The sequence below is a fragment of the Gopherus flavomarginatus genome, chromosome 1, assembly GCF_025201925.1.
Source record: "Gopherus flavomarginatus isolate rGopFla2 chromosome 1, rGopFla2.mat.asm, whole genome shotgun sequence".
Taxonomy (NCBI): domain Eukaryota; kingdom Metazoa; phylum Chordata; order Testudines; family Testudinidae; genus Gopherus; species Gopherus flavomarginatus.
The window spans coordinates 333546749-333568695 of record NC_066617.1 but is presented as its reverse complement, the minus strand read 5'-3'; the positions used below and the strand labels follow the sequence as shown (position 1 = coordinate 333568695).

General features: G+C 47.2%; 1 protein-coding gene across 1 annotated transcript in view; it reads left to right on the top strand.

Annotated features, from left to right (window-relative positions):
* RNF17 (ring finger protein 17) overlaps window positions 1-21947 on the top strand; it is a 206147-nt gene that overhangs the window by 34921 nt on the left and 149279 nt on the right. The window contains exons 8-9 of the mRNA XM_050928582.1: window positions 4588-4668; window positions 15294-15394. Of these exons, the coding sequence (XP_050784539.1) occupies window positions 4588-4668; window positions 15294-15394 (182 nt within the window). The remainder of the gene's footprint in view (window positions 1-4587; window positions 4669-15293; window positions 15395-21947) is intronic.

Sequence of the window (21947 nt, the reverse complement as noted above, 5' to 3'; positions counted from 1 at the left end):
AAACTCAAATGTCAAATTGCAGAACTTCTAACTGTGGTTTGTAACCTATCATTTAAATCAGCTTCTTTACCAAATGACTGGAGGATAGCTAATGTAATGACAATTTTTAAAGAATTCTCCAGAGGTGATTCTGGCAATTACAGGCCGGTAAGCCTGATTTCAGTACCGGGTAAATTGGTTGAAACTATATTAAAAAACAGAATTGTCAGGCATAGAGATGAATATAATTTGTTGGGGAAGAGTCAACAGGGCTTTTGTAAAGGGAAATGATGCCTCACCAATCTACTAGCATTCTTTGAAGAGGGTCAACAAGCATGTGGACAAGGGGGATCCACTGGATATAGTATACTTAGATTTCCAGAAAGCTTTTGACAGGGTCCCTCACCAAAGGCTCTTTAGCAAAGTAAGCTGTCATGGGAATATGAGGGAAAGTCCTCTCATGGATTAGTGACTGGTTAAAAGATAGGAAACAAAAGGTAGGAATAAATGGTCAAGTTTTCAGAATGGTGAGAAGTAAAGACTGATGTCTTCCAGGGTTCTGTGCTGGGGTGAGTACTATTCAACATATTCATAAATGATCTGAAAAAAGGGGTAAACAGTGAGGTGGCAAAAATTGCAGACGATAAAAAGTTATTCAAGATAATTAAGTCCAAAGCAGACTGCGAAGAGCTACAGCAGGATCTCACAAAACTGGGTGACTGAATTTCATCTGCCATTTTATTGCCCAACGTTGATAAATGCAAAGTAATGCACGTTGAAAAACATAATCCCAACTATACATATAAAACGATGGGGTCTAAATTAGCTGTTACCACTCAAGAAAGAGATCTTGTAGTCAATTAAGGATAGTTCTCGGAAAACATCCACTCAACGTGCAGCAGCAGTCAAAAAAGCGAACAGAATGTTGGGCATCATTAAGTAAGGGATAGATAATAAAACAGAAAATATCATAATGCCTTTATATAAATCCGTAGTACACCCACATCTTGAATACTGGATGCAGATTTGGTCGCCTCATCTCAAAAAAGATGTATTTGAATTGGAAAAGGTTCAGAAAAGGCAACAAAAATGATTAGGGGTATGGAATGGCTTCCGTATGAGGGGAGATGAATAAGACGGGGACTTTTCAGCTTGGAAAACGGACGACTAAGGGGGCATACGATAGAGGTCTATAAAATCATGACTGGGATAGAGAAAATAAATAAGGAAGTGTTGTTTACTCCTCATTCCCAAGGATTAGATGTCACCAAATGAAATGAATAGGCAGCAGGTTTAAAACAAACAAAAGGAAGTATTTCTTCACACAACATACAGTCAACCAGTGGAACTCCGTGCCAGAAGATGTTGTGAAGGCCAGGGCTACAACAGGGTTCAAAAAAGAACGAGATAAATTCATGGAGGATATGTCCATCAGTGGCTATTAGCCAGGATGGTCAGGGATGGTGACCCCAGCCTGTCTGCCAGAGGCTGGGAACAAGCGTCATGGGATTGATTACTTGATAATTACCTGTTCTGTTCATTCCTTCTGAAGTATCTGATATTGGCCACTGTCAGAAGTCCTTTGGTCTGATCCAGTATGGCTGTTCTTATGTTTTTATCCACATTTGTTTTGTACTATCACTGGTGAGTGCACCCAACCATAGGCACTGGCGTCCTCCTGGCCCGGGGGTACACAAGCCCCAGCTCTGCCCCAGGCCCCATCCCTTTCCCCAAGTCCCCGCCCTTCCAATTCCTGCCCAATTCTGCCCCCTCCCCTTAGCATGCCTGTCATAAACAGATAGTTAAGGGTTAATGCCCCTTTTACCTGTAAAGGGTTAAGAAGCTCAGTAAACCTGGCTGACACCTGACCAGAGGACCAATAAGGGGACAAGATACTTTCAGATCTTGGTGGGGGGAAGTCTTTTGTTCGTGCTCTTTGTTTTGGGGGTGGTTTGCTCTTGGGACTAAGAGGGACCAGATGTCAATCCAGGCTCTCCAAATCTTTCTGAATCAGTCTCTCATGTTTTAAACTTTGTAAGTAACAGCCAGGCAAGGCAAGTTAGTGTTATTTTTGTTTTCTCAACTTCTAAATGTTCCTTTTTGCTAAGAGGACTTTACCTGTGTTTGCTGTAACTTTGAACCTAAGGCTAGAGGGGGTTCCTCTGGGCTATATGAATCTGATTACCCTGTAAAGTATTTTCCATCCTGATTTTACAGAGATGATTTTTACCTTTCTTTTTTTAATTAAAAGCTTTCTTTTTAAGAACCTGATTGATTTTTCCTTGTTTTAAGATCCAAGGGGATTGGATCTGGACTCAACAGGGATTGGTGGGGGAAAGGAGGGGGGTGGTTAAATTCTTGTGTTAAGATCCAAGGGGTTGGATCGGTGTTCACCAGGAACTTGGTGAAAAAGCCTCTCAAGGCTGCCCAGGGAGGGGAAGGTTTTGGGGGGACAGAAAGTGTTCCAGACACTGAAATTTCTGGATGGTGGCAGTATTACCAGATCTAAGCTAGTAATTAAGCTTAGAAGTGTCCATGCAGGTCCCCACATCTGTGCCCTACAGTTCAGAGTGGGGGAGGAACCTTGACAATGCCCCATCCACTTCCCCCCTCCAGTGACTGCTGTACACTGTGAAATAGCTGATGGGCGAGGCAAAGGTGTTGGGGGGAAGGGGAAAGATTTGATCAGTGGAGCTGCCGGTGAACGGGAGGAGCTGTCTGCCAGTGGGTGCTAAGCACCCACTAACTTTTTTCCTCAGGTGCTCCAGCCCTGGAGCAGCCACGGAGTCAGCGCCTGTGCACCAAACCTGTAGGTTTCTCAACTCTTTCTAATACTTCTATTGCAGTTCTTGCTGCTTTCTGCTTCTCAGGGCCAGAGGTACCTTCTTGGATGCATATAAACAGGGTTTGCATCCTTCTTCAAAATTATTTTGTGCATGACTGGCAGTTTTCCCAAACCTTTGAACACATCTGTATATTTCTCTACTAAGGTTTAGATGCCTTGCAGCAAGTTGTATTCTATATTAAATAGCTTGCATATGAGTCACAAATGTTGACTTGATTACAGGCTCAGTATTGGTTTTCTATCTCCTATAATAGTAATAATTAATAATAAAGGTATTCTTAGTCTTTTCTTTCTTGTGTCTCAGATTGTGCTGGCATCTGCCCACCACAGAAATAGGGGAAGTGCATTGTAAGCTCTCAGACGGTTTGCCTGTTTCTCTAGTAGGGGGCTTATATTTTAAAGTTGGCAGCACTAATGTGGCAAATGCATTGGTGTCGCCACCTGTATCTACTGTATGTGATTTGTGAACCGTTAGTATTAAGAGCGATGAACTAGTTATTGTGTACTGGCAGCCATTGCTGCATGGCATCACCATACACTGCTTCCTCAGTGGAGCTATCACCATATTCTTGCATTGCATCCAGTTTTCTGATATCTGCATTGGTTAGCAAAATAGTTGTACTTGTGACACACTGCACTTTTGTCCAAATGCTGAGCTTTGTATGCATGTTTCCATGAACTTCCCACACATTTGTTTGCTCTAGTCCTTCCACAGAATATTTTTTCACCCTTCCTTATATTGACTGTTGTCAGTGTGGTGGTTTTTGTGCATGTTTCCTTCTTGTCCTGCTGTGCAATGACCTTCTGCACAGTGTCTCTGTTATCCGCCTTGATTACTGTTTTTGCAGTTGCAGTTTCACGTGTTGTGCTGCTTTGCAGATGTTTGTGGCTTTTTCCAAAGTTAAGTCTCTAAATAGATGCTCTGATAGGCTAGTGGCAGGTGTAACAATGCAAAGCTATCTAATCAAGGAGTCTCCTTGAGGCCTGAAGTTGCAGCATTGGCTTTTACTCTTCAAGTCTGTGTTGGAATCCTCAGTTCCTTTGTGTTCCTTTTTTATTCTTATGTGGAAAAGGAATCTTTCATAAGTTTCATGCTTTGCAGGAAAGCACTGCTAGGACTTTGTCAAAATCTTCACTGTCCTCAGCGGAGAACTGGAAGCTGTTTAAAAAGGTGTATAGCTTCCTGACCAACTACGGTTAGCAGTAAGGTACTTTCTAGTCTCCATTCCAATCTATTGCCATCACGTTTCACACATCATCACCGCCACCACTGTTTAAGCTTCTTCCAGGACTCATCCATGCATTGGTACTGGCTTCCTCTGGACCTGGGGTGTGCTCAGTCTCCCTGCTCAGCCCCAGGTCCCACTCCCTTTCCCTACCACTGTCCCGCCTCTTCTGGGAGGTGGGAAGCTGGCTGCCAGTGGATGCTAAGCACCTGCTAATTTCTTTTCCATGAGTGCTACAGCCCTTGAACCACTGTTCTGAGAGCTTGGATTCACACATGCAGTCCCCTCCAGGAACTGTAGTTGCTAAGGCAACTGCTTTTTCTTAGCTGGCTGTGCAATGCATCTTAGTGTATAGGTGTTTTAAAGCAGTTTTTATCATTTATTTATAAATTATTTATCACTAAGTCCTAAATGGATGCATAATGTTTAATATGAATATGAGGTCCTTCCTCCAAGGTTTGTACAAATTGTGAAAATGTCAAATATTTAATTTTTTTAATAATACAAACAGTTTTACTATTGTGACTTTTCCCCCAGGACAATAAAACTGAACAAGACATTGATGAAGCTTTGTGGATAACTGCTTTTAATCTTGAGCGTTTAAAAACTGCAGAGAAGGTAGGGTAAAGATACTTGGATTCAGTGTGAAATATTTCAGATTTCATTTACTTAACATCAAAGTTTCATGTAGGTCGTATTGGAATTGTTTATCTTATCACAAAAACATTTTGTATCTGCTCTTGTCATTATCTTGGTCTGTGACCTTTTGGTGTCTCTCCTACCCTCTTTGGCTGTTCTTGCACAATTTCTGTGGAGTTGGATCCTCATTAAGGCCCTGATTCGGTAAAGTACTTAAGCCTGTGCTTAGTTTAAACCTATGAATAGTCCCCTTAACTTCAGTGGGACTGTGCATTTGCTTAAAAGTACTTGTTTATATGTTTTATTGGATTGGGGCAATATCTACCATTCTCTGTCACATTAGCAACTCGGTGGTTAATTTCCTTGGGTTTTTTGGGCTTCCTTCTGAACTTGAAGATGGGTATGTACTACTTTTCATAGGCAGTTGAGGCAGTATTTCCCTAAATAAAATAGATCAAATTTAGATTTACATAAATCAAAATGTGCATGTTCAGAGTACAGAAAAGAAAATGTGGAAGGAGAGATGTTTGGGAGCTTATTCCTTCACCCTCTCACTTCCCTGGTCCTTCTCGCATGAGCAGAGAGCAACAATACCCAATGTCCAAAGGTGCAAACAAGTCCATATTTATTGGGGTGAACTATCAGCAAGCATGATTTCAGTTTCCTTCTTCAATGTCCCCCTTCCCAGCTCTGACACCACAGAGCCTCCCCTGTGTCCCTGTTCCTAGTCCCTGTTCCCATTTCGCCCCCTTAGCGAAACATGGTTCCAATTCCCCTACCCCCATTCACTGTTCCCGTTCCCTCCTTATTTCCTGTTTGACTGCAGACTGTATAGTAAAACTTGAGTTCTGCTTAGCTATACCTTAACCAGTCATTTTACTGAAATTTAACTAATCAATCCTAACACATTGTAACATAATTATTTAAATTATATAAATTATTTAAATTATATAAATTTAAATTATATCCCACCACCTTAATTGGTTTACATCCAACAAAATTAATTATACAGCAGACAGAAATAATCACAGAACCAGCCAGGGATTATACAGACAAACAATAGGGAAGTGGAGACTACAGTGATTGAACAATACAGAAATGAAGATTTCACATCCCAGCTATTGATAAGTGAGTTCTTGCCAGACAGGATGCTGTCAAACTAAGTTTCCTTTTATATCTTCTAGGCTTTTCCCTTTCTCTGGCGGTGATAGGAATATCAGGACAGGATTGTATTCCTAACAGACCAGTAGCACCTTATTTCAGTGAGACTGGTTTGGAATGTGAGGATGTGACCATACACTTCCCAGTTTATGGCTGCCTCTGCCACTTAGCTAAAGGCTGTAGCCTAAGAACAGGGCCCCAGACTGTCACAGTAAAAGAAGGCCCTTACAGAGACAGGCAGTGATTTTGATTCTTTCTTTTTATACCTCTATAACTAGCTTAGTGATTAAGAATACACCTAAATTCTTAAAGTATAGGCCTTTGCAGACAGGCCAGAATATCTGTAGCCTAACGGGAGACTTTAAAATACTGGGTAGCTGACTATACATTTATGGCAAGTTTCTGGAAAATATCCTATAGACATATAATGAAGTCCTTTCCCCAGAATTTAACTTATTTAACAGGATAATGCTTTTGGATTAGTTACAGAAAAAGTTTAAATTTCTGCAATTTTTTTGTTAGCCATGCACAAATGTGGCTTAGGCCTAGTCTGCGCTTAAAGCTTGACATAGCTTTGGTGCTGAATTAGGCTGAATTGTACTAAGTAACTTTTAATTCCAAATAAACGTCTGTTCCTATCCAATAGTAAAGCCGTGACAGCAAGTATAGGTTAATAAGGTAGTATGAACTCTGTTTCTACCAGGCCTAGCACAACGGGATCCTGGTCCCTGACTAGGACTCGTAGGTGCTATGGTACTATAAATAATTGAAATATTTCTTAAAGTAAGCCTGAGGAAGTGGGGAGAATTTTGAACAGACATGTCACTCTCTGATTAGGCCTGAAGCTGCTGGCTGAATAGGGCAGACAGTTAACATCCAGGGGACTGAAGTCAGGGCCAGCTCTAGGCACCAGCAAACCAAGCACGTGCTTGGGGCAGCACATTTTCAGGGGCAGCATACCGGCCATCGTTTTGTTGTTTTGTTTCGGTTGGCAAAAGCCTAGAGCCCGGTCCTGGCAGCAGCAGCACGTTGTGCAGAGGGGTGCCCTGGGGCTGCTGCAGTTCGTGCCAAGGGGGAGCAGCTCCTACACCTTATGGCTTGGCTAGGCAGTCTGCAAGCTGGGGACGCTCGGCCTGGGGGCCACCTCGCGGGGCACACGGGGCCACCTCGCGGGGCACACGGAGCCGCCTGCAGGTGCCACAGGGCAGCAGCTCCCCAGCGCCACAGCCAGGGCTAGGCAAAGCGTCCCGAACCGCCCCCGGACTGCGGCAGGGTGGCCAGAAGTAGCAGCAGCGGGGTCATAGAGGGTGGGGTGCTGCCATGCGGGGCCCACGTCCTGCTCTCCGGGGCTCTGCTTCCTCTGGGGCTACCCTGCCCCGGCTCCTCAGCCTCCTGCCAGGGCGGTTCCCCGGCTCTGCCCTCCTGGGTCCCGGCCGGTCCTGGAAGCGGGAGCCCTGGTTGAAGGGACTCTGGGCTGAGGCATGGCCCGGGATCCCTGCTGCTTACACCAACTCTGCCAGTGCAGGACCAGCTGGAGGTAAGGGGGAGAGTGGGCAGAGTCAGCACTGGTGGCGGGAGGCCAGGGCTGGGGCAGTAGGGGGTCCAGGTGAAGTGTGGGGGAGAGCCCAGCACTGGGGCGGCAGGGGGCAGGGGTGGGGCACTGGTGGGCAGGGGTGAGAGCCCAGGGCTGGGGTGGAGGACAGCCAAAAAATTTGGGGGGGTGGGGGCTGCAAAAAACCTAGAGCTGGCCCTGACTGAAGTATAAAATATTGTGTGAACTTGAGATGAGCAAAGAATGACTGAATAGCAATTAGTGGTGTTCACACTTCATTGCTCTTAGAATCATAGAATATTAGGGTTGGAAGAGACCTCAGGTCATCTAGTCCAATGCCCTGCTCAAAGCAGGACCAACACCAACTAAATCAGTATTAGGATTCAGACTCAGTTTGCTCATCTGAATCCTACTACACCACCACCCATGGAAGGATGACAAGGTACTAAAAGGTAAGGACCTCATCCCTATTCTCCGCCCCTCCCCACCCGCTGCACAAGGTCCACCAGCAAAATCCCAGGCCTTGTGGAAACCATTCTTTTTAATTGCATTAGAATGCAGCCACAAGCTGTTAGTTTTGTAACATTCCATTGTCAAGCCGGGCCTAAAAAATCTCTAAGGATGGAGATTCCTCCACCACCACCCTAGGTAACCCGTTCCAGTGCTTCACCACCCTCCTCATGAAATAGTTTTTCCTAATATCCAGCCTAGCGGCCCCCGCTCCCACCCCTCCGCAACTTGAGACCTTTGCTTCTTGTTCTGTCATTTGCCACCACCGAGAACAGCCTAGCTCCATCCTCTTTGGAAACTCCCCCACCCTTCTTCAGGTAGTTGAAGGCTGCTAGCAAATCTCCTCTCACTCTTCTCTTCTTTAGACTAAGTAACTCCAGTTCCCTCAGCCTCTCCTCATAAGTCATGTGCCCCAGCCCCCTAATCATTTTCATTGCCCTCCACTGGACTCTCTCCAATTTGTACACCTTCTTTCTGTAGTGGGTGGGGGCCAAAACTGGACACAATACTCCAGGTGTGGCCTCGCCAGTGCTGATTAGAGGGGAGTAATCAGTTTCCCTCGATCTGCTGGCAGTGCTCCTACTAATACAACCAAATATGCTGTTGGCCTTCTTGGCAACAAGAGCATACTACTGACCCATATCCAGCTTCTTGTCTACTGTAATCCCCAGGTTCTGTTCTAGACTCTTTGCAAGCTACATTTGGTTTATGGTATTGAGGTTTTCTCTGCGGCCATAACAGCTAGAGATTTACTTTATTTTTTAAAAAAACTGAGTTTCTGGAGAACAAAATAGTAGCTTCAAAGAGGCGATTGTATAGCATATGGGTGCATACCAGCTATTTCCAAACACTGCACCCTACACTGGTGTGCCTCTTTTCCTCATCTCTTCCTCTCTATGGGCGTGTCAACAACACAAAAATTGTACTTCTTAATTATACTAATTATAGTTCTTCGAGTGCTTGCTCATATCCATTCCAGTTAGGTGTGCGCGTGCAGCGTGCACGTTCGTCTGAGATTTTTACCTTAGCAACACTCGCTGGGACAGCAGGGCACCCAATATATACTCCTGCTGGTCCCACCGCTCCTCAGTTCCTTCTTTCCGCCTGTGTCGGTCGTTGGAACAGTGGAGCGCTGCTTAGCTGATCTCCATCTCCCTAGCTCTTCGCTCGTTTATATAGTTATTGTGTACATAGTTAGTTTTATATAGTTAATTTTTATATTAGTAGTAGTTGTATAGTAGTTGTGTATATAGTTAGAGGGTCGGGGGCTAACCCCTTCTCCTCCCCTGGTACTGGGGCCCATGCCCGGTTCACCGGGCTTCAAACCTTGCGCGGCCTGTCATCGGCCGATGCCTACAGGAGATGCGCACGACTCCTGTTTAAAGTGTCTGGGAGAATCCCACCTTGCGGACAAGTGCCGAATCTGCAAGGCGTTCAAGCCCTGGACAAAGAAAGAGCGGGACATTTGCCTAAAGCAACTCTTGATGGAGGCAGCTCTAACTCCTCCATCTTCGGCACCGACTCCGGCACTGGGGACGAGTGCTTCCTCCGCACTGGAGCGCACAGTGCCAGTGGAGACCCCTCGGCACCAGCCTTCACTGGCTCAACCTGCTGGCAGGCACCGATTCCTCTCCCCGAGGAGGAGGAGGCACAAGGCTCCTACGGCACCTCTGTCTACACCGCAGTCGGAGCGTATGTCTAAGGCGGACCGCCCAGCACCGTCAACTGCTGCGGCACCGCTTGCCTCCGCACCGTCGATTCCGATCTCTCAGGAGCCGTCGAGTCTGGTGCCTATCAGCTCCCCAGCGCACGCTGTGGTCGAGCTCGTCGTGCCCTCAACGCCGGAAACTTTCTCCACGGCTCGGGAGCTAATTGCTCTGACGGAGCCTGAGCTGCCCCAACCCCTGGCACCGCCAGTGTGAGTTCATCAGTCATTGGGCAAGCCTGCCATGATGAAGCCATCTTCGCCGGACACAGTGCAACGCCGCCGGTCCCGATCCAGGTCTCGTGGATGCTCTCGATCCCAGCATCGCTCCCGCTCTCGGCGCCACTTGCAGTCCTGGTACCGCTCTCCATCCTGGTACCGGTCGTACTCGCGGCACCGCTCGAGATCCTGCTCTCCATCACGGTACTCTCAGCACCGTCCAGATCCCGGCACCGCCGTACTTCTCGCAGCAGATCTCGGCACCGGTCGACCTCCCGGCACTGCGCTGGTCGCAGGTCCTGGTCCTGCTCCCGGCACCGCTATGACTCTCGGTACTGTTTGCCGGTACCGCGTAGACAGGAGTCCAATGGATGCAGAGACCTGGTCCAAGCGACTTCAGCTCCTCCGTGGCCCTTGCGTCATCCATCCGTCTCCTCCCATGCGGACAGTGCCTCCTACGGAGACTCGGATACGCATGCCCATAGCCCGGACCACGGACCTTTGGGACACCTTGGGTGTATCATCAAGCCCAAGGTGAACTGACTGGCCCATCACGCACCGGTCACTCAGAGCACTGTGCGCCCGAGGCCACCGTCAGCCGACCTCTCCCCGCTGACTCAGAGGAAAACGGTGCACCCGCACCAGAACCGCATGACCTTCCGGAGACTGAGGTCCACCCGGACCAGGCATCAGTGGAGGACCCACTCGTCCCGGGGCTGTCATCCTCCTCTTCCCCGGATGAAGCAGTAGGGGGGACGTCATCATCGGGACCACCTCCGATTGACCTCCGGTCTCACCAGGACCTTCTGCAGCATGTCGCCCAGAATATCAGCCTGCCAGTTGAAGAGGTCCCGGAGGTGGAGGACCCGGTGATTAGCATCTTATCCGCAGAGACACCCACTGGAGTGGCTTTCCCATTCATCTGTTCGATCCAGGCTAGAGCTGACACCATCTGACAATCCCCAGCTTCCATCCCACCCACAGCCAAGGGGGTCGAACGGAAGTACATGGTGCCCTCCAAGGGGTATGAGTACCTCTATGTGCACCCCGCTCCCTGTTCCTTGGTGGTACAGTCCGTCAATGAACGGGAGCGCCACGGTCAACAAGCCCCCGCGCCTAAATCTAGAGAAGCCCGGCGCATGGACTTGTTGCGATGAAAAATCTATTCTGTAGGAGGTTTCCAACTCCGCATAGCGAACCAACAAGCCCTCCTTGGCAGATACAGCTACAACACCTGGGAGGCTGTCGGGAAGTTTGCTGAGTTGGTTCCGCAGGATTCCTGCCAGGAACTTACAGCACTCCTGGAAGAGGGTTGCGAGGACCTCGTTACAAACTTCATTAGATGCCGCTGATTCGGCTGCCAGAATGGTTGCTTCTGGCATAGCCATGCGCCGCATATCATGGTTACAAGTGTCCAGACTGCCACCTGAGTTGCAACACACAGTACAAGACTTGCCGTTTGATGGCCAAGGCTTGTTTTCGCAGAAGACGGACCGACCCCAAACTGCAGAGTCTGAATGACAACAGAGTAATTATGCGTTCGTTGGGAATGCATACGCCTCAGACTCAAAGACGGTCCTTCCGTTCTCAACCACAGCACCCTTACCCCCCAACCTTGGCCACGGCAAGACTTTGCCGGATGAAGGGGTCGTACTAATCGCAGACGGCAGTCTGGCCCTCAAGGGGGCAACAGTTCCGGTCCCACCAAGCCAACGCAGGGACCCAAATCAAACTTTTGAGGGTGCTCCCGAGAGCAGTGTACCAATTGCCTCCCCGGATCCCTTTCAGTTCTACAGCTGCCTTTCCCCGTTCCTTCCGGCGTGGTCCCAGTTGACATCAGATCGTTGGGTCCTATGCATGGTGGAGCTTGGATACCATCTTCAGTTTGTTTCATCCCCTCCCTTTCACCCCCCCTCCTCGTCCCTCTTCGGGGACCTCTCTCACGAGCAACTCCTCATCCAGGAGGTCCACAAGCTCCTCTCAGTTGGTGCTGTAGAGGAGGTACCAGAGGAGTTAAGGGGCAAGGGGTTTTATTCCCGATAATTCCTCATTCCCAAGGCGAAAGGGGACCTTCGGCCTATCCTAGACCTGCAAGGACTGAACAAATTCATCAAAAAGTTCAAGTTCCGCATGGTATTCCTGGGAACCATCATTCCGTCCCTGGATCCCGGAGATTGGTACGCCGCTCTCGACATGCAGGATGCATATTTCTACATAGGAATTTATCCCCCTTGCAGGAGATATCTGCGCTTTGTGGTAAACCACCGTCACTACCAGTTTACTGTCCTCCCCTTTGGCCTCTCCTCGGCCTCTCGGGTGTTCACGAAATGTATGGCGGTTGTCGCTGCTTCCCTACGCCGTCGTCGGATACACGTCTTCCCCTACCTCGCCGACTGGCTCGTCCGAAGGGCCTCTGAGGCACAAGTCATCAGCCGTGTGGCCATTATCAAGGACCTCTTTCTGCGTCTAGACCTGATCATCAACTTAGACAAGTCCACTCTGGTGCCTATGCAGAGGATAGAGTTTATCGGGGCAATGCTGGACTCCAACCTTGCGACAGCCAGTCTACCCCTCCATCGGTTTCAGGCCATAGTCTCACTTGTCCAAGGTCTTCAGCGTTTTCCAGCAACCTCTGCCCGCACCTGCCTTGGTCTCCTCGGTCACATGGCTGCATGCACATTTGTCACACAGCACGCCAGACTGCGAATGCGGCCTCTGCAAATCTGGCTCGCTTCCGTCTATCGGCCTCGCAGAGACGCTATAGACATCATTCTGACGATTCCGCTGAGCGTTCTCAGCTCCCTCGACTGGTGGCGAACGCCCTCCCGGGCGTGTGCAGGACGACCATTCCATCCTCCCCAACCCTCCATGTCCCTAACAACTGACGCGTCTTCTCTGGGCTGGGGTGCTCACCTAGGGCACCTGCGCACCCAAGGCCTTTGGTCGTCCCGGGAGTTGACTCTACACATCAATGTCCGGGAGCTGAGAGCGGTCCGGCTGGTGTGCCAAGCGTTTCAGCACCATTTGCAGGGCTGTTGTGTTGCAGTCTTCACAGACAACACAATGGCCATGTATTATATAAACAAACATGGAGGGACGCGGTCCTCCCCCTTGTGTCAGGAGGCAATACTACTGTGGGACTTCTGCATAGCCCACTCCATAGACCTAGTAGCCTCCTTCCTCCCAGGAGTCCGGAACACGCTCGCAGATCACCTGAGCAGGTCCTTCCTGGCGCGCGAGTGGTCCATCCGTCCGGACATTCTCCATTCAGTTTTCCGGAGGTGGGGCTTTCCCCAAATAGACCTCTTTGCCTCCAGGGACAACAGAAAATGCCAAGTGTTCTGCTCCCTGCAAGGTCGCTCCCCGGGCTCTCTGTCAGACGCGTTCCTCACTCCGTGGACTGGCCACTTCTGTTATGCCTTCCCTCCGTTTCCTCTGGTCCACTGAGTTCTGATCAAGATGCACAGAGACAAAGCCCGCCTTATCCTGATCGCTCTGGCTTGGCCGAGGCAGCATTGGTACACCATGCTGCTCGATCTGTCCATGTCAGACCCGATTCCCCTGCCACTCTGCCCGAACCTGATCACGCAGGACTTCGGCAGGCTACACCACCCAGACCTGCAGTCCCTTCATCTGACTGCATGGTTGCTGGTTGGTTGAGCCGATCGGAGTTGCGTTGTTCCGCCGCAGTGCAACAGGTGCTGCTGGGTAGCAGAAAGCCCTCCATGCGATCAGTGTACCTTGCTAAATGGAAGCGCTTCTGTCAGTGGTACGCTCAGCAGGACCTTTCTCCGCAGACTGTATCGGTCCCCACCATCTTGGACTATTTATGGTCTCTCAAAGAGCAAGGTCTAGCGATCTCTTCGCTAAGAGTGCACCTTGCAGCTATTTCCACCTTCCATCCTGGGGAGGTTGGCAGTTCCATTTTCTCCCATCCTGTAGTTTCCAGATTCCTTAAGGGCTTGGAGCGACTCTATCCTCAGGTCAGACAACCGGCCCCTATCTGGAACCTGAACCTTGTCTTGGCCAGGCTCATGGGGCCCCCCTTTGAGCCTTTAGCCACATGCTCGCTGCTGTACCTGTCCTGGAAGACAGCGTTCCTAGTTACTGTCACCTCGGCGAGATGAGTCTCGGAACTTAGAGCTTTTACTGTGGATCTTCCGTATACAGTGTTCCATAAGGACAAGGTACAGCTGCGACCACACCCGGCGTTCCTCCCTAAGGTCGTCTCCGCCTTTCATGTCAATCAGGACATCTTCCTGCCAGTCTTCTTTCCAAAACTGCACTCATTGCGAAGGGAACAGCAGCTGCATACTCTGGATGTCCGTAGGGCTCTCGCGTTTTACACCGAGAGGATCAGACCCTTCCGACGTTCACCTCAGCTATTTGTAGCAGTGGCAGAACGTATGAAGGGCATGGCAATCTCTTCCCAGCGGATTGCTTCTTGGGTGACATCCTGCATTCGGGCATGCTACGAGTTGGTTCATGTTCCGACTGGCCATCTTACCGCCCACTCTACTCGGGCTCAAGCCTCATCTGCCACGTTCTTAGCCCATGTTCACATACAAGAAATCTGCCGCGCGGCCACCTGGTCTTCCGTCCACACCTTTGCATCGCACTACACATTGGTCCAACAGTCTAGAGACAATGCAGCCTTCGGCTCAGCGCTCTTACATTCTGCAACGTCTCACTCCAACCCCACTGCCTAGGTAAGGCTTGGGAATCACCTAACTGGAATGGATATGAGCAAGCACTCGAAGAAGAAAAGATGGTTATTCACCTTTGTAACTGTTGTTCTTCGAGATGTGTTGCTCATATCCATTCCACACCCGCCCTCCTTCGCCACTGTCGGAGTAGCCGGCAAGAAGGAACTGAGGAGCGGTGGGGCCGGCAGGGGTATATATTGGGCGCCATGGTGGCGCCACTCCAGGGGGTGCCTTGCCGGCCCACCGAGTGTTGCTAGGGTAAAAATCTCCGAACGTGCATGCTGCGCGTGCACACCTAACTAGAATGCATATGAGCAACACATCTCGAAGAACAACAGTTACAAAGGTGAGTAACCGTCTTTTAAAGCAGTACAATCCCCCTACTGTAGGTGCAGTTACATCAATATAGGTGCTTTATACAGGTATTAAGTTATTGCTATAGCTGCATCCACATTATGGGGGTTGTACTTGTGTGCCTGTTTTGCGGGGGGGGGGGGGGGGGGTGGAGAGATCATATGCCTAACTGAAATATTCTGCCAGTACAGAAACTGTGTATAGATCAGGTCAACAGCTTTAGTTCTTCTAGATTTGTTTATCCCGCAATGTTCTTTGTGGTCACTCTGACTCTGAAATGTGTTTGTGTGATTCTCATTGTTGCCTCTGACATTTATAAATGACTGTGGCTTATTATTTTGCAAAAATAGGATGAATGATTAGGCATTGATTTAGGTATCTTTTAAAAATGAAATAGATGCTGGGATATTTGGAATCCAAAGTGAAGCAGGAAGAAGACAGTATTGTAGACATTATGGATAAAAAGTTTGATTATCTTATTACTGCTCTTCAGTCAAGGTAATGTGACTATTTTTATGTCATGGACAATCCAAACTTGTGTTACATTCAAAAAAATAAGTTAGTTAACTGGAAATATTGGTGTCTTTGATGTAGAAATTTCATAATATCTTAATTTATTAATCTGTCCAACCATGAACATTTACTCCTGAGGGAATTCTACTCCAAAAAAAATTAAATTCTGCACACAATATTTTAAAATTCTGCAACGTTCTGCAAATTTGACAATAAATAAACATGGCTCCTGCATAGCAGTGGGGAGCACAGGCCACTGGCTGCATTGAGGTGGCAGATCATCCTGAAGCCCCCACCTCCAGCATTACAGGGACTTGGCAGTGAGGCTGCACCAACCCTGACACGGTACAAGGGCCAGACCTGCCCCAGAAATACCCAGGGTCCTGCTCCTCTGCGTGAGGCGCACTATGTGTGGGTGGGCCGGCTCAGCCCAGCAGGATCCAAGTGTGAAGGGTCTTACTGTGGTGGGGGATCCAGGTGTGGGGTGAGAGGTTTCTCTGTGGGGCAGTCTGGATGTGGGTGGCTCAGTGGGAGACCCTGATACATGGGCTCATTGTGGGGTTCTGGGTGCAGGACAATGGAACTCTGCAGGGGATCCAGGTGAAGATGATTGGGGTTCAGAGGTGGGGTCTGGGTATGGGGGGATCAGAGAGGGGTCCGGGTGCTGAGGGAGTGGGGCTTAATGGGGTGGGGGTCCAGGTGCAGCTGGTTGGGACTCAGTTGGGTGGGGGTCAGGGTGTGGGGGATTCATTGGGGGGAGGGGTCCAGGTGTAGAGGGGGAGGGCTTGTCAGAGTGAGGATTTGAAGGGCCTGCTTAACAGCGGAGTCCCAGCTGGTGCCACATGCCCTCAGTAATTTTTGTTTTTCATATGGTCTTTTACATTGGAACTTTCCTGTTCTTGCTAGAGAACTCGTTGGAAGATAGAATGGGACATGTTATCTTAAGAGTGAAACTTAAGCGGCAACTTTCTTAGTCCTCAGTTGAAGTGTGTGGAAATATCCAGGGGCTGGAATGGAGATACTTCTAAGCACGTGCTCAAGGGTAGCAAAGAGAAATAAAAAGCATATTTGCAGTAACAAAAGTAGTTCTTTGAATAGTATCCCTATGGGTGCTCCACTCTAGGTGTATTCGTGAGTCTATGCCTCAGACCAGAGATTTTAGGTAGTGGTGTCCATTTGGTCTGCACGTTGGATAGCTTATAGGCACCAATTCTCAAGCTCCCCTAGTGTCGCCCACTGGAATGCGGGAAGGCAGTCTCCTTCAGCTTCTCTAGCCAGGCATTCTGATCCACCAGATGTGCTTGAGGAACAGGAAGCGAGACTAGACAAGGGAGTTTTCACAAGACTAGACAAACATTATTCCAACAACCAACATTTCTTCATTCTCTCCTAATTAAGCAGTCATGTATCCTCCACCGACCCTGGCAGACACCTTCAAATGGTTTCAAGATCTCATTAAGAGAGTAGCAAATTTGTTACGAATTCCACTTGAAGAAGCAAAGGAATCGCAACACAAGCTGCTCGGCATCCTACATCTGCTTGCAACACGTTCCCTATCAATGAGGCCTTGCTGGACCCAGCAAAAACAGTATGGCTGAAACTGATTTTTATCTATCCTGGCCACCATTGATTTTTTTGATAAAATGTTTTTTGAGGAAAAAACTTGTTTAAAGATAGGTTTAATTAAGATCTGTTATAGCTCAAAGATATTTCATCATGGAATAGGGATTATAAATTCTAATTATATAGTATGAGACAATATAGTCATGTAATGTTTAAGAAAAGTTTTGTAAATGAGTTCCAATAGTTCATGGATTAGGGACCCAATCTTACAGGGTTCCAGGGGCTTCTGTATAGATTGTTTAGGTTAATCTTTCAGTCTACTCAGTGGGACTCAGTGCACAGTCTGGAAGATACCTTCAAAGAGGCTTGGTTTTGCAGTTCTCAAACTGTGGATTTGTGTCTCCAGAGATATGATTGTCAACAGCAAAAATGTTTTTAAATAAATAATATATAGAAGGTGAGAAATAACAGATCTCAACCCTATTCTCCCTCTGCAAATTTGTGTAGAGTCAATCCCTTATTCTCTCTAAAAGTGCAAAGTTTCAAAAAGTTCAATGAATAGAAGATTGTTGGGGGCGGAATAGATATGGAAAAGGAGAAGTCTGGAGATAAGTGAGAGAAGGGAGGGACAGGCAGTAAAAACAAAAGTGAAACTGTTTGAGCAGCATATTCCAGAAGTCTTGAGGTCTTTCTGAGTGTAGCCTTCATTGATTTGAGATCTATCATACCGTTCCCTCACTAGAAGGGAAAACCTATAATGGCAGCAAACCATAAAAGAGACCCAGTTTGGCAGCAATATCCTGTACCTGTGGGTAAGACAGGCATGAATGTAAAATGCAAACAGTGCAACAAAGAAATGCAAGGCCTCGTTGCCCAAATGAAACAGCATCACGAGAAGTGTTCCTTAGGAGGGAGCTGCGTTGAAGATCATGAAAAGAACATGTCTGAACATGCAGGATCTTCAGGTTGGTAAACTTTATTTCATACTTCTTAAGGACTGCCTGTCTTCCTTCTGGACTATTCTTGAATTCTCATGTTTGAGCAAAAAAGAGAGTTTTACTCTATGGTACTATCATTTTAGATTCAGTTGTGATAAAACCTAAATATCTGAAATAGGAAGATCTTCCTTTTACAATTTCATCTTTAAAGTCTTACTGAGTGTTAGTGAATGCAATGAGTAATACTAAATGAGCAGTATGGTAATAATTAAATAACTGCATTGACGTATTTTGTTTAGGAGAATCCATCCTCAACGTACAGGATTCTGAAGACTATCTACCTTCAAGATCACCGTCATTTTCTGCAGTTTCTGTTATCTGCCAATGATAGTATTTCAGTCACATCATGTATGTCACATAGCCACAGTATATCACCTGTAGTAAAAAGGGGGGGGAAAATCTCCATCATCCAGAAACAACTGTAGATAAGTTTGTGATAAGAACCAACAGATTACAAAAAGAAGTAATTGATGAAAAAATTGCCTGGTTTGTTTATGCAACAAAGTATCCTTTCCATATGATTGAGAACCCACACTTCATTAATGTGCCTCAGTCATTAAGACCAGGATACAGTCTACTCAACAGGTCTATGTCACAGGCAAATTGCTGGATCAGGTGTATGAGAGAGAAATTGAGCAGTGTGCAAAAGATCTAGAGGGTGAAATTGTTATCCTGAGTCTTGATGGAGGGAGCAGTGTCCACAATGATCCTGTTGTATGTGCTTGTGTGACAACAGAAGAAGGGAGTGTCTTCCTTACAGAAACACTTGATACATCAGGAAATGCACACAGAGCAGAATACTTACAAGATGTAGCAGTAAAAACTATAGCAAATGGTGGGAAAAAATTCAAATGTCTTGTATTCTGCTTGGTCACAGACAATGCTGCAAATGTATCCAAGATGAGAAGAAATTATTTAGAAGAAAGTCCCAAGCTAATAATATATGGCTGCAGTGCTCATTTGATGAACCTCCTAGCCAAGGACTTCAGTGTTCCAGAAATAAAGGCTAACGTTGTTGAAATGTCAAAATATTTCTGTTAGAACCACTTTGCAGCAGCTGCTCTGAAAAAAAGTGGGAGGAACCAAGCTAACTCTCCCACAAGACATGCGATGGAACTCAGTAGTGGACAGTTTTGATCACTATATGAAGAACTAGCCTAATCTGATGAACAATATTGTGAAAAAACAGATGGCACTGTCACAGCCAAAGTTCTCAACATTGGGTTTAAGAGAAATGTTGAATACCCTGAAGCCTATTTCTGTAGCCTTGAACAAAATGCAGGGAAATAGCTGTTTTATTGCTGATGCTGTTGAAATTTGGAGGGAACTGAGTGAGATCTTAAAAAGAGAAAAATGCAATGATGGAGTTAAATTACAAGCATTAAAAAAATGAATGAGACGAGTACTATCTCCAGCTCTTTTTCTTGCAGATATTCTCAATGCTCGGTACCAGGGTCAAACCTTAACTACTGAAGAAGGGGAGTTGGCTATGACATGGATATCAGCAATCCATCCCTTCATAATGCCAGCTATAATAAACTTCAGAGCTAGGGGTGAACCATTCAAGAAATATATGTTTGCTGATAATGTTTAAAGAATCTCACCAATGAACTGGTGGAAGTCACTTAAGCGCTTGGATTCACAGACTGTTGAAGTGATAATCTCACTTTTAACAGCAGTAGCTGCTTCTGCTGGTGTAGAAATAATATTTTCTTCCTTTGGACTAGTTCATTCCAAATTGAGAGATCATTTGGGACCTGAAAAAGCAGGAAAACTTGTTTTTCTGTTCCAGATTATGAACAAACAGGAAAATGAAGGTGAAGGTGACTGAGTTAGCTGCAGAAGCCAATGTTTTAAGTTTCTCATGTTGACCTGACAGTCAATTTTAATTTTTTTTAAATATTTCATTAAATAACCAACCAGTCATTCGTTTTCTGATATAGCTGTAAAACTAATTTGAAAAGTTTTTTTCAAAATAAATCACTTTAAAAATGTATAGTGTGTACCTTCTAAAAATGAAACCTGCATCTGTCTCCGTGAGTTTTGAAGAATATGTATTAAGGTTATAACAACCAACAAGAATTCACTTCTTTTATGTAGAAATCCGTGATCAGTCCTTCTGACTAGTGATTTAAATCAAATCCACCCTCATGGCGGTCATGGCAGCCTTCCTACGGAAGCAACAGGTGCAAGTATTCCCGTACCTAGACAACTGGCTAATCAAGGGCCAATCTTGGGCCCAATCTCGGACCACGTGAGTCTGCTGCGCATGACATTCCTCGGGCTTGACCTCATTCTGAACATGGCAAAGTCAACCGTAACCCCCACTCAAAGAATAGAGTTCCTCAGAGCCCTCCTAGACTCTGCTTTCGCCAGGGCTTTTCTTCCAGAATCTTCTTTCCTCACCATGAGTGCCATCATGGAGGATTTCAAAAGATTCCCGACCACTGTGGCATGGAATTGCCTAATACTGCTCAGGCACATGACTGCTTGCACATATGTGGTACAGCATTCCAGTTTGTGGCTCCATCCCTTTCACACTCATTCCTCAGGTCCACGAGTCCCTCTGGTGGTGGCTCAACCCACGAATAGTATGTCCAGGAATACCCTTCTCCAGACCTCAGCCATTGCTATCACTAGTCATAGATGCGTTGGTGATGGGCTGGGGAGTGCACCTAGGCAGACTCAGAACTCAAGGTCTCTGGTCCCAGGCAGAATTTTCACTGCATATCAACGTCAGAGAGCTGCATGCGGTGCGCCTTGCTTGCCAGATGTTTGAAGCCCATCTGCAGGGCCAATATATATCGATATTGACAGACAATACCACAGTGATGGTCTATATAAGCAGACAAGATGGTACTCACTCTTCTACCCTGTGTCAAGAAGCCCTCAAGCTGTGGGACTTCTGCATCACTCACTTGATACAATGCCTACAAGTGTATCTTCTGGGCTCACAGAACAAACTGGCCGATCACCTAAGTAGGTCCTTTCACGGCCATGAGTGGTCTCTCCACCCAGGTGTCCCGATCAACATTTTTTAAAGGTGGGGATTTCCCCAGATAGACCTGTTCGTGACACGGCACAACAGGAAGTGTGAGCAATTCTGCTCCTTCCTGAATCACAGCCCAGGCTCACTCGCGGACCCCTTTCTCCTTTCATGGAAGGGGCACCACTGTATGTATTCCTGCCTTTCTCACTCATCCACAAAATCCTCTTTAAGGTCTGATGAGAGAAAGCATCACTAATCTTGATAGCACCAGCATGGCCCCATCAGCGCTGGTTCATTACGCTTCTAGACCTGCCAGTGGACATGCCGATAACTCTTCCCCTGGTTCCGGACTTGATCATGCAGGACCATGGTCGCCTCCAGCACCCCAATCTAGAGTCTCTCCACTTCACAGCATGGAAACTCCATGGCTGAACCCGTTAGTGCTTGCATGCTCTGACTTAGCGCAATAGTCCTTGGCAGCAGAAACCCTTCCACTTGTGCCACTTATCTGGCTAAGTGGAAGAGATTTTCAATTTGGTCTCTACAGAAGGACACTCCTCTGTTGCATTAAAACAGGGGCTGGCAGTATCGTCAATAAAGGTTGACGCTGCCCGCTATTTTGGCCTTCCATCCTGGCTCAGCTGGTCGGTTAGTATCGGTAACTCTGTGGGTGGCCGCTTCCTCAAGAGGCTAGATAGACTGTACCCTCAAGTAAGACAGTCTGTTCCCCACTGGGATCTCAGTCTGGTGCTCTCAAGGCTGATTGTCCTCCCTTTGAGCCCCTAGCAACATGCTCTTGCCTTTATCTATCTTAGATGGTAGCATTCCTAGTGGCTATAATTTCAGCTGGGAGGGTGTCTGAGCTCGAGGCCCTGACGTCCAAGCACTCTTACACTGTGTTTTATAAAGACAAGGTACAGTTGCGGTCATATCCAGCTTTCCTCCCAAAGGTGGTTTCACAGTTTCGTGCAAATCAGGACATTTTTCT